The following is a 15,219-nucleotide window of genomic DNA, read 5'->3' on the forward strand; positions in this document are numbered from 1 at the left end:
GCTAAACAGTTATTAAGCTAATCAACACACAACTTTACCACAATTTTTTAACTCAGGAAGCCAAGAGAACTTCATAAATACTCCAAATGAACTAATACACAATTTTAAAATAAAATTGCCAGATATATCAGGTTATTCTGAATTGTTAAAAATTTAGCCATCATTACTTGTAATCAATTTTTTGAGACCTTAAATAGGCAGGACCAATACAACTGCATAAGTTTTAAAAGACATAGATGGAATTCATAATGACACTTGGAAAATTAATATTCAAATTTACACAGATACTACTTAAATATTTATAAAAATATATGAGAGCTAGTATCTACCAAAGTATAACTACTAGGTAGAGTGGAAACTCTTAATATTTTTTACATGTCTTGTTTTAGAAAAAGAGTGGTCCACATTTAATTGAAAGAACCTTGCAAAGTTAAACTCCCCTACAGCACCTGGATTTCCTCCTTATATTATATATATTCCAGTGGTTATTATAACAAAATTTCCTATATTAATTAAATAGATGTTAAATTAAGTAAATGGTCATCTAATCACTACACAAATATATACTATATCTGCATATATGGCTCCTCTCACAGTGCCTCACACCACATGTGCTCAGTATGTTTAATACATTCAACACAGGTGCCTGAGACAGCGTAATGTAGCAGGTAAGAGCTAGGACTTCTGGCACCAGATTGCCTGGGTTAAAATTCCAGCTATTACGTTTACTATTTGACCTTCAGCAAGTTACTTAACCTCGGTACCTTAACCTGTGTACTTTATCTGGCACATCTGTAAGGTAGAATTGATAATACAATATTTACTTCAAAGGGTTGTTGTAAGAATTAAATGAGTTAATTTATGAAAAGCATTTTGATGCATGCCGGGCTCCTGGTAAGCACCCTTTACATGTTGGTCATTATTATCACGGTCAACAACATCATGATCTAAAAAATATCCTGTGCAAAGTGCCCCAGGTACAAATGCAGAATTCCATGCAGATATGAAGTCTACTTGTTTCAGTATTACTTGGTAGATCATCATTTTAGTGATTATTTTATCTTAAATTTTAATACCTCATTGAGATACACTAGAGTTTATTCTTAAATGAAGAATTTTTATTTTTTGAAATAAAAAGTAAAACGAAATTTAAACTTATACAGAGAATAAATGGACATTAAGACATAAGAACCAAATGTAAAGTATGACCCTTACTGGGATGCTGAGCTGAACAAATCAAATCCCAAAAAGACATTTTGGACAATTGGTACTTCTTAGATCAGTATTTCTCAAATTTCAAGAGCCTGCAAATCACCTAGGGATCTTGTTAAAATGTAAATTCTGACTCAGTTAAGTCTGGGGTGGACCTGAGATTTCTAAGAAGAACCCAGGTGATGTCCATGCTTCTGGTCCATGGAGCATCCTTTGAGTAACGAGGGGTTAGATAACAAGGGAATTATTGTTAATTATATTGTGCATAACAATGGCATTGTGGTTATGCAAGAAAACAATAGAACTTTTCAGAAATGCTGAAGAATTATATAGGGGTGAAACAACATGATCCCGGGATTCACTTCAGCAAGTGACAAAAGAAATGAAGTACTGCCACAAAATCTTAACTGGTGAATCTGGGTGATGGGCATTTGGACATTCATTGTACTATTCTATTTTTGTGTATGTTTGAAAGTTTTTGTAACAAAACATTTTAAAAGTACATTTCTTATAAAAACTTAAAAAAAATTTCCATAGTGAACTTGAAGAAAATAATTATATTCAAGATTTTTCATAGGCCCACAGAGATCAATTTTATTTGTTAAAGGCAAAGAAAATATTAACTTCAGGAAGCCCTTCAAAAGAACAAAACAAAACAGCTAACTTTTTTTCAAATTTCATTTTTTTGTCACTTAAGGCTTTAAAATGTCACTATTCAAAGTTTTATATTTTTATTTAACTTCTTCCTTCAAACCTGCTTATTAGGTCTATCTGGTTCAACAAAGAGCTGCTCATGTTTCTTGGAACTTATATACTTACCTGTGATCGCTCCGAAGTTGTTTCAGAATGTGTTTCATTTGTGATACTAGTGACACTTACAGGAGATACTTCAAATGTGACATCATCTAGGCCCGGGATAGATGACAACTGAGAAAAGAAAATTAATGTTGGTAGATAAGGATAATATTATGTGCTAGACACTGTAAATTTCTAAGTGTGTGTGTGTGTGTGTGTGTGTGTGTGTGTGTGGTATAAATAGCTATCTTATATGTTTAAGTCTGTAGAAATATGTTTATAAAATCTCATCTTTGGTGGTTCAAATTCTCTATGCCATAAACTATTTAAAAGAGAAAGGCATTTACAAATAATATATTTTTGAACAATTTCTCAAAAATCTAATTTATCTTATAACTATTATTTATTCTCAGAATAAAATACTTTATTATTTTTAAAGTATTAAGAGATCTTAGTGTAAGGAATGAGAAAGCATGGGCTTTCGAGTGAAAGTGGCTAGGTATAAGTCACAAGTCATGTGACCTTATATAAATTTCCATGGGCTTCAATTTTCTCATCTGTAGAGTGGAGACAAATAAAATTACCCCACAAAGATATTGTAAAAAGACTTTTACTGAAACATACTTTGTAAAAAAAGAAATAAGTGCTTCATAGCACATTTTAAGTTTCAATTATATGAGAAATGACAAAAATCTTGTCATCAAATTTTAATGTCTGAAATAGTTCATTCTTTTTTTCTTTTAACATTTATCACTGAATGTTATTAAAATATGTTATTTTTCATTCACAAAATATGGCGCGTTGTCAGTGGTTAAGCATTTCAGGTTGGAGTTGCAAGATCCATGCAAACCTTCTTTTCTGATTTCATCTTGATATCAATGATATCCATTTGTCATATGTTGGGCTAATTTTGGAGACTGACTCTGTGACCACGTAATAGTTAAGGTTAACTTGTCCATATGGTAACTTAACTTGTGACCTTAGACTCATAACTCAAGAATTTCCCAAATATTAAAACAAGATACATAATCATAATAAAGAATGATGAAAAAAACCAATGGTAATAAGATCCGAAGCAGCGATATTCATTGAGAACTGTTGATGGACAACAGTACTTAGCATAGTGGCTATGGCCCAAATATTTTCAAGTGGGTATGGCCGGTAGGGGAATATCTTGAATATGTTCAAGGCCAGGTTATCCTAAATTTTCCAAACTAGAGAAATGTTCTGAGAGAGTTATAGTGGTTGAAGTCCCAAGAAGATGTAGAAAGTAAACTTAGACATTCTGATCCTCATGCTAAAGGTATTGGTCATTTTACTTCCTCATAAATATTTTTTCAGATCAATTTTTTTGATAAAAGAACAAAGTCACAAAAATATACTAGTGTATCCATTACTTTATAAACAAAAAAATACGTAAAATCTGTAAGCTTTCAAACCAAAACACCCTTCTATTTTTGTTAGTTATCTTTTGTAATTTCTGACATCAAAATTAGTCTTCTTCTTTAGCATTTAACATATTTGCAAATAGAAAATAGCTTATATTTTCTACAAATTTTGCTATGGAGACATCTAAAGTTTTATATAATTTATTGTCATCAAATGATTACTATTAAGATAATTGAAAATTTTCCATCAAATGAAGTAAACTATAATAACAGCTCAATGTGTTAACATGTTACTCACATTATGCTTTTGATTATTATAATAAAAGAAATCTCAATCCACGTGTAAATTTAAACAGACTCAGTTAATCGTTCATAATGAATATCATTTCCTTTGTGATTATAATGAATTAAAAAAACAAATAAAAAACACTGTACCAACTCAAGATACAGAAGCTAAATTTAATTCATTCCCAAATATAAAGCATACCTGAGAAAGTTCATAAGTGTCCAGTAAAGTTTATACTATAAATTATTCAGAAATACAAACCTTAGCATCTAAAATATTGAGAGTCGTTTCAATTTGTTGGATACGAAGAGAAAGGTCTGCCAGTTTCTGGAAAAGATCAGAAACAAAAGAATAAAGTCTGATTAAAATAAACTCTTAACAAGGATAACAAAGGGCAGATTTGAAACTAAAACCTATGATTGAAGCATTTGTCATTTTCTAATATATTAATCTCTCATTTACATGAGTAGGAATAGGAACTCAAGTAGTCTATTATTTTTATTAGCATGTCTCACAGTTAATTTTATACAACTGTATTCACAGAAAAGATGAAGATCCATTTTCAGCTTTATCAAACTCATCATCAGAGCCATAGTCAATCACTGGGATCAGAATGTAAACTCCTCCCAGAATAGGAGTTGTTCACTGCTGCGCCTCCAGTGCCCAGATTAGTAGATGACTCTTAACAAGAGCCTAACAATTATTTGTTGATGAATAAAGAAATTCTTCATAGAAAAATAGGATAAAAATTAGCCCAAGACATCCTGGAAACAGGATTTATCTCTACAAATTTCTTAAACACATAAAGTATATACAATTGGTCCTAAATTCAGACTTCTCAAGTTTGGAAAGTAAAAGGAGATGAACTCAGAAGATGAGCAGTTCATGTTGGAAAAAATTAAAACAAAGAAAAAAATTAGTTTAAAAATAAACAAAAAGAATCAATCTACTATCGAAATCCCAGATTAATTAGAACCAAGAGTTTATTGTGCTCTAGTTACTCTGTACAACTAAATTACTTATACACATACACACACACACACACACACACACACACACACACACAGCCACATAGAAGTAACATCATAAATACGATCCACGAGAACGTTTATTTAAAACACCCTAATCCTAAACATTATCATCTTCAGTGACACAGTCCAAGAGCAGCTGGGCTGGCCAGTTCACGAGCTGGCAGATGCACAGCGTTCTGACTGCTTTGTGGGATATTATCAAGATCCTGACTAACTCATGAGCAGATTTTTAACACCCTGAGAATGGTCATTTTGCCCACATTTAGAGAGAAAAAACTGAAAGCAACCACAGAGTAGTTACTGCTTCTTCTCAAAACACTTATTTTTAAGATGAGTATCTTGAGATCTACAAAGATATCATTTAGAAATAAAACGTAATCTGGTTTTAATGGCATTCAAAGCTAAGTTTGGGCTTGATTTCTAGGATTTGTTCACACAAGGCTTTTATGTAAATGTAAATACAGGTTCATAAAACACCATATGGATGAATTCCTCTCCAAATTATAGGTATTTTCCTACAAATCACGGAGATTAAATTTTGGCAAATCTAATCAGTCTTTCTACTAGTTGCAGAAATCCTATAGCAAATTAATCTGTAAAGTGAATGATAATTTCTAACTTACTTTAAAATGCATACATTGGTCTGATGAAAGTAAATGAACACATAAAAGAAACAAAAATAAAAATTAATCTTTATGTTTTAATATATTTTATGTAAATATATTTTTAAGCAATAATAATCATTGTAAACATTTTGAACATTTTACTATGCTACACTGTATATGCAACACACCATTTGCAATGTCACACCTAATCTATTACATAGAAACTATTATTATGCCAATTTTAAAGATGAGAAAACTAAGTCTTCATACAAGTAAAATAATCTGAACTCAAACATTCCAACTCCAGACACTATTTTAAAAAGAATTTTACATTGTTTTGAAAGAGGTTTACATTGCTAAAACATGATAGACTCTGGGTGATGATATGTCAATATAGACTGTGACAAATCAGTTTTAACGAACATACCATGCTGGTGGGAGGTGTTGATAGTGGGGAAGATTGTGAGCATGGGGGGTAAGGAGCAGGGAGTATACTGGAACTCCGCTTTCTGTTTGGTTTTGCTATGAATCTAAAACTGCTCTAAAACATAAAATTCATTAATTAAAAAAATAGAAAATTCCCAAATATTTCAAAGACAGAATTTTTGTTATTCGAAGTTAATAAATAATCAATTCTTTTCTCACTAAGATGCTACTATGCTAAACACTGGAAATCAAATTTTTCTGACCAAATTTCCTAAAACAGATGCTTTATCTGGAATTATTTTAAAATGATATTAAATTTTTTTCAGGGTTAGATCATAAAACTAAAACTTCCTTCATTGGGTGCTCAATGATTCATACAGGATAAGCTAAGGACTAAAATGCAAGTCTTAGTAAATAAAGGAATAAGGATGGAAATATTTATTTGAAAAACTACTTGTTGATAAGGAAGATTAAAGAGGCTTGGACAAAAAAAGTTATACAGTTGGTCTGTATTCTTGGATTCAACCAACTGCAGATTAAAAACATTAAGGAAATAAAAAGTTATGTTGTTCCTGATATATACTATGTAGTTGGGCCTACAAAGGTTATATCTGTACTAAACATGCGCAGACCTTTTTTTTTCTTGTCATTGTTCCTTAAATAATACAGTATAGCAACTAATTACATAGCATTTAAATTGTGCTAGGTATTATATAAGTAATCTAGAGATGATTTAAAAGTATACAGGAGAATGTGTGGAGGTTATATACAAATACTATACCATAAAAACTGAACAAAACAAAACAAACCAAAAACAAATTCATAGAGGCAGACAGCAGCAGATTGGTGGTTACCAGAGGTGATGGAGGATAGAGAGAGGGTGAAATTGGTAAAGAAGGTCAGTTGTATGAAGACGAATGGAAACCACTTTTGGTGGTGAGCACGATGTAGTATATACAATGTCTAATTACATATGTTGTACACTTAAAACTTATGCAGTTTTGTAAACTAATGTTACTTCAATAAAAAAATTAATTTAAAAAAATCTGTGATTTCTATCAGTGAGAGTCATAGGTCCTACCGTGACTTTTGTTCACTAAATTTAAAGAAAATGTGAAATTTAAGTTAGAGGTAAATAAAGATATAGTTCTTTTCCCATCTAAGTTCACGTACCCCAAGTTTAAAACCACTATGTAAATGATTTTCTCAAAATCTGATAGACAAAGTTTTTTCTTCCTGGCTAGGGAAGATCTTTGTTGCAGACAGATCAGGTTGTTATCTTATTATTCACGAAGATATTATCCATCATCTCTAGAGCCAGTTTTTGAGAGTCTAAAATATTATAAATGTTAACTGGATTATACAATTTAATGCTTTAATAAAGGGCATATTACTATGTCACAATTTTGAGTTTTTTTGAAGTAATTGGTTTCTTTTGTGATCCCACACATTTTATAATTTTAAAAACATTCATTTTGTTTCATTAGACTGTCAAAGGGTATGTGACACAATTAAGAATCTCTGCTTTATAAAGATAATCTGGCAGGATAAATGTTTCTGAGTCTGTTCTCATGTAATTATTCCTATAACATACAGAAATATATACTTTTCAGAAAGCCACTGTCACTTGACAAAATACATCTGCTTTCATTTATGGGCTGCTGAAGTTCATTTCTAAGATGTGTCTTCCAAATTTTCCTTCTACAATCCCAAGATCATTACAAAGCAAATTTCTAACCTTAGCTCTACTAACATTTTGGGCTGGACAATTCTTTGTTGTGAGGGCCGCCTGGTATGCTAAAGGATGCTTAGCAGAATCTCTGACCTTTATCCATTAAATGCCACTAGTACTTCCCAGTTGTGACAATTAAAAACATTTCTAGACATTGCCAAATGTCTACTGGTTGAGAACCACTCCTCTCAAGTGTAGATGACTATGAATAGAAGTAACATGATCAATGACAGTAACTGTGTCCACCTCTGAAAGTCTTCACAGAGAGGAAATGGAAAGGTAACAGATTCCCACGCATTCGGCCATCCTTTTATCTTTATAAGGATTTAAAGCAAACCTGAAAATATGGAGTGACTAGTTAAACATGGAAACAAAAAGAAAATACTATGGTTTTTCAGGTTTGTAAAATATCCAGTTTTCATATCCAGTTCTTTAAAAGAGAAACAGTATTTAAAAATAATAGATCTCATGGTATATAGCAATGGATTGTACGGGTCCCTAGAAGCCAGAAAGGGAAGTAATCACTGGTTTTACTAAGCTTCATCTGACACTTAAGCCCAGTAGTTGTAAAAGTTGTAGCAGTAAATAGGGTTTTAGGCAAAATATTATTTGGCTGAAGGTTAAGTCCAATGGTGGGCTTAAAATTGGATGTAGAAGAGAAGCACTGTAAAGTTTTTTAGATTATGTGAGAATTCTCAGCAGTGTTGCCTATACTTAAGATTTTTTAAAAAAGGAACATTTTAGAATATTTAAAAAATGATTAATAACCCAGTACTCTAGGTATGTTACAAGTCTGTGTCAAAATAACACAACTGACTCCCTTATTTATAGAGTACCTTTGATTTTAAAACTCAAGGTTAAATTTCTGCTGTTTTACCTATGAGATGCATAGAACTTGCAATTGAATGCCTCCTCCACCCCCACTCCCAATATAAGTTTGCAGTCCCCATAGACCACTACAAGATTTTGCTGATTAGGGCCAGAATAGAAATGCTTACTGGGATTTGTGAAGGAAGAGTACAGATGACCCTAAGTAAATGATTCAACTACTTTCCTTTCTTTGTCTTCTAATTTCTCTCCTACCCTAGTTCTAGTCATTATAAGAGTTACAAAGTAGCTTGGTATCCAAAAATTTTTTTAAAAGTTAATTTCTTCACTTTTCTCTTTATTAAAGAACTTTAAAACAAGTAATAGTGATAAAGAAAGCCCCAGCAATTTTTTTCAAATTTAATTCTGGTTTCAGTTTAGCTGTGATTGAAGTTGTTACAGTTTGGGTTTATTCAAACCAGATTATGTAAAAAACAAAAAACAAAAAAACCCAGGTATCCCTCACCCCATCCCAGTTCACTTCCAGTTAAAGAATAACAGCTGAGGTTCATTTTTTTTGCTGAGAACAGTCATTTTTGTTCTTGTTTCAGGCTTTAACAAAACAAGTACTACGAACCTAATAAGTGCTATTCACAAATTATAACCCATTTCAAAAACCTTAACTTGGGAGAAAATAGCACTTTATGTTTGAATACATATTATATCCATGGACTTTATCATATGAAGAAGATATTACAACACTTGAAAATGATGTCAACATGCCTCTTATTCAGGTCAGAAGATGCACTATAACAGAATAGTGAGACACATTTGTTTTTTTCCAGTTAATAGATCAGAGTTAGGCAAGTCAGAGCAGCTACTGCAGCTATAAATACTATGCACTCAAATATATGTTGAATGATTGAATAAATGACTAAGCAAATGATTTAAACCTCTACATCTTGGTTTTGTATTTCTAAAAGGCAGATAACTGGACCTCTCCCAAGAGCTGGGCTGTGATGATTAAACGTAAAGCACTTAGTACAAAACCTAGCATGGAATCCACACAGAATAAATATTAGTTTTTGTCATCGCACCAAGCAAACAGTCTACAAATATATCCAAACTGCTGAAAAATGAATTGTAAAAAATGAGTTACAGTCAATCTACATTATCATCCATTAAGGAGAAAAAGGCAGTAAACTACATTTAAATGTCATGAGTTTTTGGTTAACCAACTTGTCTCTAGAATTAGAGAGACTAGGGAAAAATGAGTGACAGAGTTAAAACAATTGAGAGGAAGCTGAGAAAGGAACAGAAGGGAAGAAAAGAATGACTCGTGAGGCTTTGATAATTCATAAGTAATCAATAAATGAGACGATTATTGTATTTGATCTCGTCTTGTCCCAGTAAATACCACTCACTCCACAGGCAGTGGAAACTATTAGGAACTACAAAGGTGAGGGGCTATCCTTGGCCAAGAGCAGCTCAGTCAAGTTGCTTTAATACGTGTGTCTGCTGGTTGTTTTATTTTTTAATCTGGTAATGAGGTTTATGGGGATGGAGTATCTGCTCCTCTCTGTAACAATCCTGGAAAAGTCTCTTTCCAGATACTTCTCCAACCTATCCTGATATACAAAGTGAAGGACTAAATCCTTGGCTTACTTGGTTTTTAGTCAGTCAATTCTATACCCATTTAGAGATGTGGCAATACAAGATAAAATTCCTAAAGCAAGCACCTAGACTCTCAGCCTATTAGATAAAATACATTGAACTGAGTCCCTTTATCGTCATTTCACTTCCTTTTGTCTTAGTGAAAAGAAAGATTTTGATAACTACACAAAAACAGCAGCTGGAACCTGCAAGTAAAAAGTTTTCCTGTCTCCATGCATTTTTTAATAATAAAAGATCTAACAAAAACTCTGCTAAGACTATACCTTATATCAAATACAAGATAGAATAAACGGCATACTATTTAATTGGCTCACCTGTGAATTATCTAATTTCACCCCTTTCTCCTTTCTGAAACCCAATTTCAACTCATGTTCCCATTTTTCTCTCCATTCTCTTTTCAACCGTATTTATTTATTTATTTTTTAAAGACAGGGATCTCTGGATCTGGGATCTAATCCTTAACTGGGTACTTATTCCTTATTTCACAAGTCATTTGCAGAATTATTTTTATTTTCATAATGGCATTTGATGCCAAAGTTATGTATCTAGGCTACCGTTTTGTGGATCAAGGAATGTAACATAATAATTTTAATATAAACAGAAACAATGTATACTCAAAAATGTAAATCTTTGGGGCGAAAGAAACAGCCAATTCCAAAATAATGTTTTGAACTGTAAAATTTTGGAATTCCTTTTGTTCTCTTTAATTCAAATGAGTCTTACTGAGCGATTTCACAAAGGCCTCTAGAAAGCTAATTTAGCAGAGGTAGGGTGCAGGATTGATAGTAATGGAATTAAAGAGGATTTAAAGTATTTTAACATAATAATTGGGTGACGAGGTCATGGTATGGGATAGTAGGCTGTAATTCTTGTTTTATTCATTTGCTGTCTTCAAAAGTGCAACGTGATTTTTAGGCTACTCATTAAACCAGTATCACAGGACCTACCTCCTCACAAACTGTAGAAAAGCGGTTGAGGAACTGTACAGTGTGCACCACAAACTGGTTTAGAAATGCCACCGTTCTTTTCTGTTGAATAGCTGGCACCTGTTTTATGTAAATAAAAAAAATATGATTCGAACAGGAGGAACGCACACTGTGCAATCTCTTTGAGAATAACAACAACAGGGTGTTTGTTTTGCTGTGTTACAGGAGTCCCTTGAAGTACTGCGAATAGTACTAAACCGCGGGGGTGGGGTGTCCGAAGATGACAAAGATTGCGGAAAAGTTTGAGAATGGGCTTTGGATTCACGAGTATGAACTTGCTGGTAGAGACAACACACATTAAACACACTAAAACACTTGGGGCCAAATAAAAGGGGTAGGGTTAGAGGTCGCAACCGACCCATTCGCAAGTGAGTCACCGTTGAGCACACAGATTCGTAACACGGGAAGCGAAGGCTGGGGGAGGTTCACTATCCCCTTAAACACCTCGGGAGGGACTCCTTTTCAAGGAGAACTGTGAGACTCTCCCTCCCGAAGCCGGCAGAAGAGAAGCCCGGGGTCAGGGACAGGGTTAGCATCGAGAGATGGGGAATCTCCCTGGGAATCGGGCATCCCTTCCCCATCCTCCTCCCAGGTCGCCGGAAGTTCAACTCCTTCTTTTACAAACCTTGGTCAGGTCTATGCCTGACCCCATGAGAGGAAGCCCGTCCTCATCCATCTCCTCAGCGGGCGGGGGACCCAAGAGGTTACCCACAAACCCCTCCCCGACGTGGCCCGCCCAACCCGGTAATAGTGCTTAAACAAGACCCTCAAATCCCCGCCTCCGGGGACCTTCCCGCCGGAAGGAAAATCCTACGCTCGCCAATCACGTGGCGGCTCTCAAAGAGCTCGTCCCTCGCACGGCATTCTGGGATCGGTAGTTCGAGGTCTGGCTTGTGACGTCAGACGCGGGGGCGCAAGCTGGAGGGACTGTGGCTGCAATTCTAGTAGTAAAATCTTAAAAACGGAGCAAAAAAGAAAAGTAAAAAATTGTCTCTGTTTAAGGTTATCTCCGTTTAGTCCTGTCTGTTTTGTAGAAAGCTAGGTCATTCCTTAATCAGGTCTGTGTGTGTTACAATTTTTTTATGCTATTAAATACCAGATAATCTGCTATACATTGCAGGGAACATAAAATTGATTCAAAGTAAGCCTGCTGTCCTTCATGTCCTGAAGGAGAAGATGAGACTGTTTCCAAAAGACCTTAACACGTGAAATAAAGTGTCAAATGCTACAGGTGAGTCAGAAACGAATGGAAATGACATCCACTTGACATAATCAAAAAGACACCTGGAAAGAACTTTGCATGGGATTTGAAGATCTTGGTTCAGATTTTGTGCAGTTTACCAACTATGCGATGTAGGACAAGTCACCAAACCAAAAGTTGAACCCTTCTACCAGGTACCGAGCAAGACGCTAAGTACCGAAAAGAAGAAAATAGTCTCTGCCTTCAAGAAGCTTTTAGCCTAGGGCAGACATAAGAGTCTAGAAGTGCTGCATCTAGGTAGATGTGCAAACAATACTGAGAAAGGTGTGTGCCTGCGTACATGAAGGTGCATGCGCTCCCACACAGATGCAAAGTGCTTTAGTACTATAGTTAAAAGGTGCCCCTAAATCCTCTCAGAAGACCAGAGTAGGTCGCTTTTTAGCAGGTCTTTGAGTGAAGTTTAGCCAGGCCGACAATTTCAGAAGGACCTTTGTACAAAGGCATAAAGGCATGGAAGAGTATGGTATGTAGGAGAAATAAATAATGGTTTAGTTCTGTTGAACAAAAAATCTCAGAAATAGGTAATGGCAGCAAAGGAGACAGGAATAGAGAGAATAGCTCATTAAGCCATTTTATGCCATATTTGATAACTATAGTCCATGTTTCTCTAAAGTGTGATAGATGGACCAGCTGCATGAATTATTTGGGAATGGGCAATACTTCTTACAATGCACCTTCCAGGAATTGACCATAGATAAGCAATCAGGACCTCTGGGGGAAATCTTCATTTTAATTAACTCCCCTGCCCCCATTATTATGAATCAAAAGATCAGAAAGTTATTTCTATAGGTGATGGAGCCATTAAAAAAATCTGAGCAGGAGAGTGACATGATTTGCATTTGTAAAAAGACTATACAATGCCTAGTACATAGATGTGCAATAAATGTTGGAAACAGGAAAGTTGAGAATAGTATTAGTATACATAGAAATGGGAGGAAGAAGTGAGAAAAGATAGGATGAGGAATATGTTTATATGTCTTCATGTCTATAATTATATCTGCATAATCTCTTTATATCTATAATTGAATATTTCATTGTTTTTCAACATCTATCGAGTACCTTCCATGTTCTAACTACTGTATTAATGCCACAACTATAAGTAAGAAACATTGTGACAATTCTAGGCAACTGTCCTTTGTTTTTTTGCCTTGATAAAGTCCATATGTGTAGTTATTTTTCCTTTAGGCTGTAAATTGGTTGGGACAAGGATTATCTTTTTTCTTTTTTAATGATTCCTCAATTAATACTAGCCACTCTACTTTCCAACAAATATTTATTAATCATTTTAATACACAGTTTTGAGGACTGTGATCTAGGATGATCTAAGATGGAGCCAGTCATTGAAGAGAGCCATCCATCCACCCATTCATCCAGCAGATACCCCTACTACATCCTCCAAATATATGCTTCCATACCATCCTCTTCTTCACTTCATCTTAGTTATATTATATTTGCCTATTTGTCTGAATGCCTACAGACTACTTTACTAATTTAGGGCGGAGATTCTTCATTGTTTACTATCAAGGCCCTAGCCCAATGTCTGACCCATAGTAGACCCTCGATAAGTATTTATTGGAACGTTATGACCCTTGCGCTTCCACAACTTACTTGATCTTCTACAAACCCTTGATTTAAGTGGGACTCACAATTCCGGGTAAACTCAACCAGCTTCCCTGAGCAGAATCTCCAACCAACTAGTCTATAGGCTAGCCTTCCTGTCCAGAGTCAGGAGAAGCTCCCAGCCAGAGGAGAAAGACAAAACCAAATCAGACAGTCACTTCATGGTTATGTATGTTATCTGTTATACACATGTGATAGAATTATAGAATATGATAGAATTTGGCCAATTGACAAACATTTGTCTTTCAAAATGGTTTGGTTTCTTTAAAGAAAAAAAGACAAATATAATGCTAGAAGATGCTATTTCTAATTAACAGGAAGAAGAGCAACAGTTTTTCTTTGCTTCCTGGGATCCTTGATCATTAATCATTTCTAGCTCCTGACAGTAGTCCATTCACAATAACTGAACTTCTAGGACTATTAAAAACAAGCTACAGCTATAAGTCTTGACCAACTGCCAGAAATCCTCTGAAATAGGTACTCCTTCCTCCAGGATTTCTCTCATTGGAAATGTATTAGCAGATTTTATTTACTATAGTGAATTTTGGACACAAAACAAGTAGATTGTAATGGATACTGATTGCAAAGGGCAGAGACTATATATGCCACTTGCATATACCCATTCAATAAAAAAATCTTTAGAATTTTTTACTAATTATCTTGGTTTTCATAGCAGATTACTAGCAAATAAATTAATTTTATCATGGATAAGTTCTTAGATGGGGTAAATGATGAGAAATGTGTTTCTGTTTTTCTTTTGTGTTTTTTTCCTGCTCTGCTTTAGGATGGAACAGTTAGAGGGGTATAGTGTTGGTTCATAATAGTAGGAAAAAAATTAACTGTCTCCTATCCCTGCCCTACCCTATCATACCCTACAGGAACGATATCAATGGTCTATTAGTACTGGGTTAAGTGAAGGAATTCTAGCCTAGTTATTTCCATTGTGTTAAGAATTAATTGTTTCAAGTTACTTCTAATTGTTCTGGCTTTTGGAATGTCACTCAGAAAGTTGGGTTGTAGACTTATATCCTCTAGGCAGGAAGCTGGATTCCTCTCCAGAAAGGTGACTACTTCAAGAAAAGAGATTTAAAGATATTTACATTTAGGGGGTCCCTAATAAAGCAACAGGTTGCCTAATGATCCTGCTTGCTTTGGGCGATTGGGAAAAGGTCTCAGTTGCATTTGTACCTATGGGTTTTAATATATGCAAGTGACTAAGGGACAACACAGAGAGGCTAACGCCCTTGAAAGAATTTCTTTCTTACATTTCCCAAGAAAAGAGGACATGCTGTGCCACAAAGGGCCATAGCAGAAACACTCGATTTTGGTTTGGAGGCAGACAGAAGCAGGAGCTAGGGGAAAGCCTAGGCCAGAGTCTTTATTGGGGTTTCTGTGG

The 15,219-nt window shown here is 34.6% G+C and overlaps 1 protein-coding gene across 4 annotated transcripts in view; it reads right to left on the bottom strand.

The window, feature by feature from the left end:
• WASHC3 (WASH complex subunit 3) overlaps nucleotides 1-11,778 on the bottom strand; it is a 38,963-nt gene extending 27,185 nt beyond the window's left edge. For 2 of the 4 annotated variants that reach the window (XM_036237363.1, XM_036237362.1), the window contains exons 1-4: nucleotides 11,568-11,698; nucleotides 10,904-11,002; nucleotides 3,943-4,008; nucleotides 2,032-2,139 (exon numbers count right to left, since the gene is read on the bottom strand). In XM_036237363.1, coding sequence (XP_036093256.1) covers nucleotides 2,032-2,139; nucleotides 3,943-4,008; nucleotides 10,904-11,002; nucleotides 11,568-11,618 — 324 coding nt within the window. In that variant the 5' untranslated portion in view covers nucleotides 11,619-11,698. Of the gene's footprint in view, nucleotides 1-2,031; nucleotides 2,140-3,942; nucleotides 4,009-10,903; nucleotides 11,003-11,567 lie in introns of all 4 variants that reach the window. The other 2 variants (XM_016127077.2, XM_016127076.2) reach the window with 2 other exon arrangements.
• Nucleotides 11,779-15,219: the final 3,441 nt, after the last annotated feature.

This window comes from Rousettus aegyptiacus, unplaced genomic scaffold (assembly GCF_014176215.1).
Source record: "Rousettus aegyptiacus isolate mRouAeg1 unplaced genomic scaffold, mRouAeg1.p scaffold_m13_p_2, whole genome shotgun sequence".
Lineage (NCBI taxonomy): Eukaryota > Metazoa > Chordata > Mammalia > Chiroptera > Pteropodidae > Rousettus > Rousettus aegyptiacus.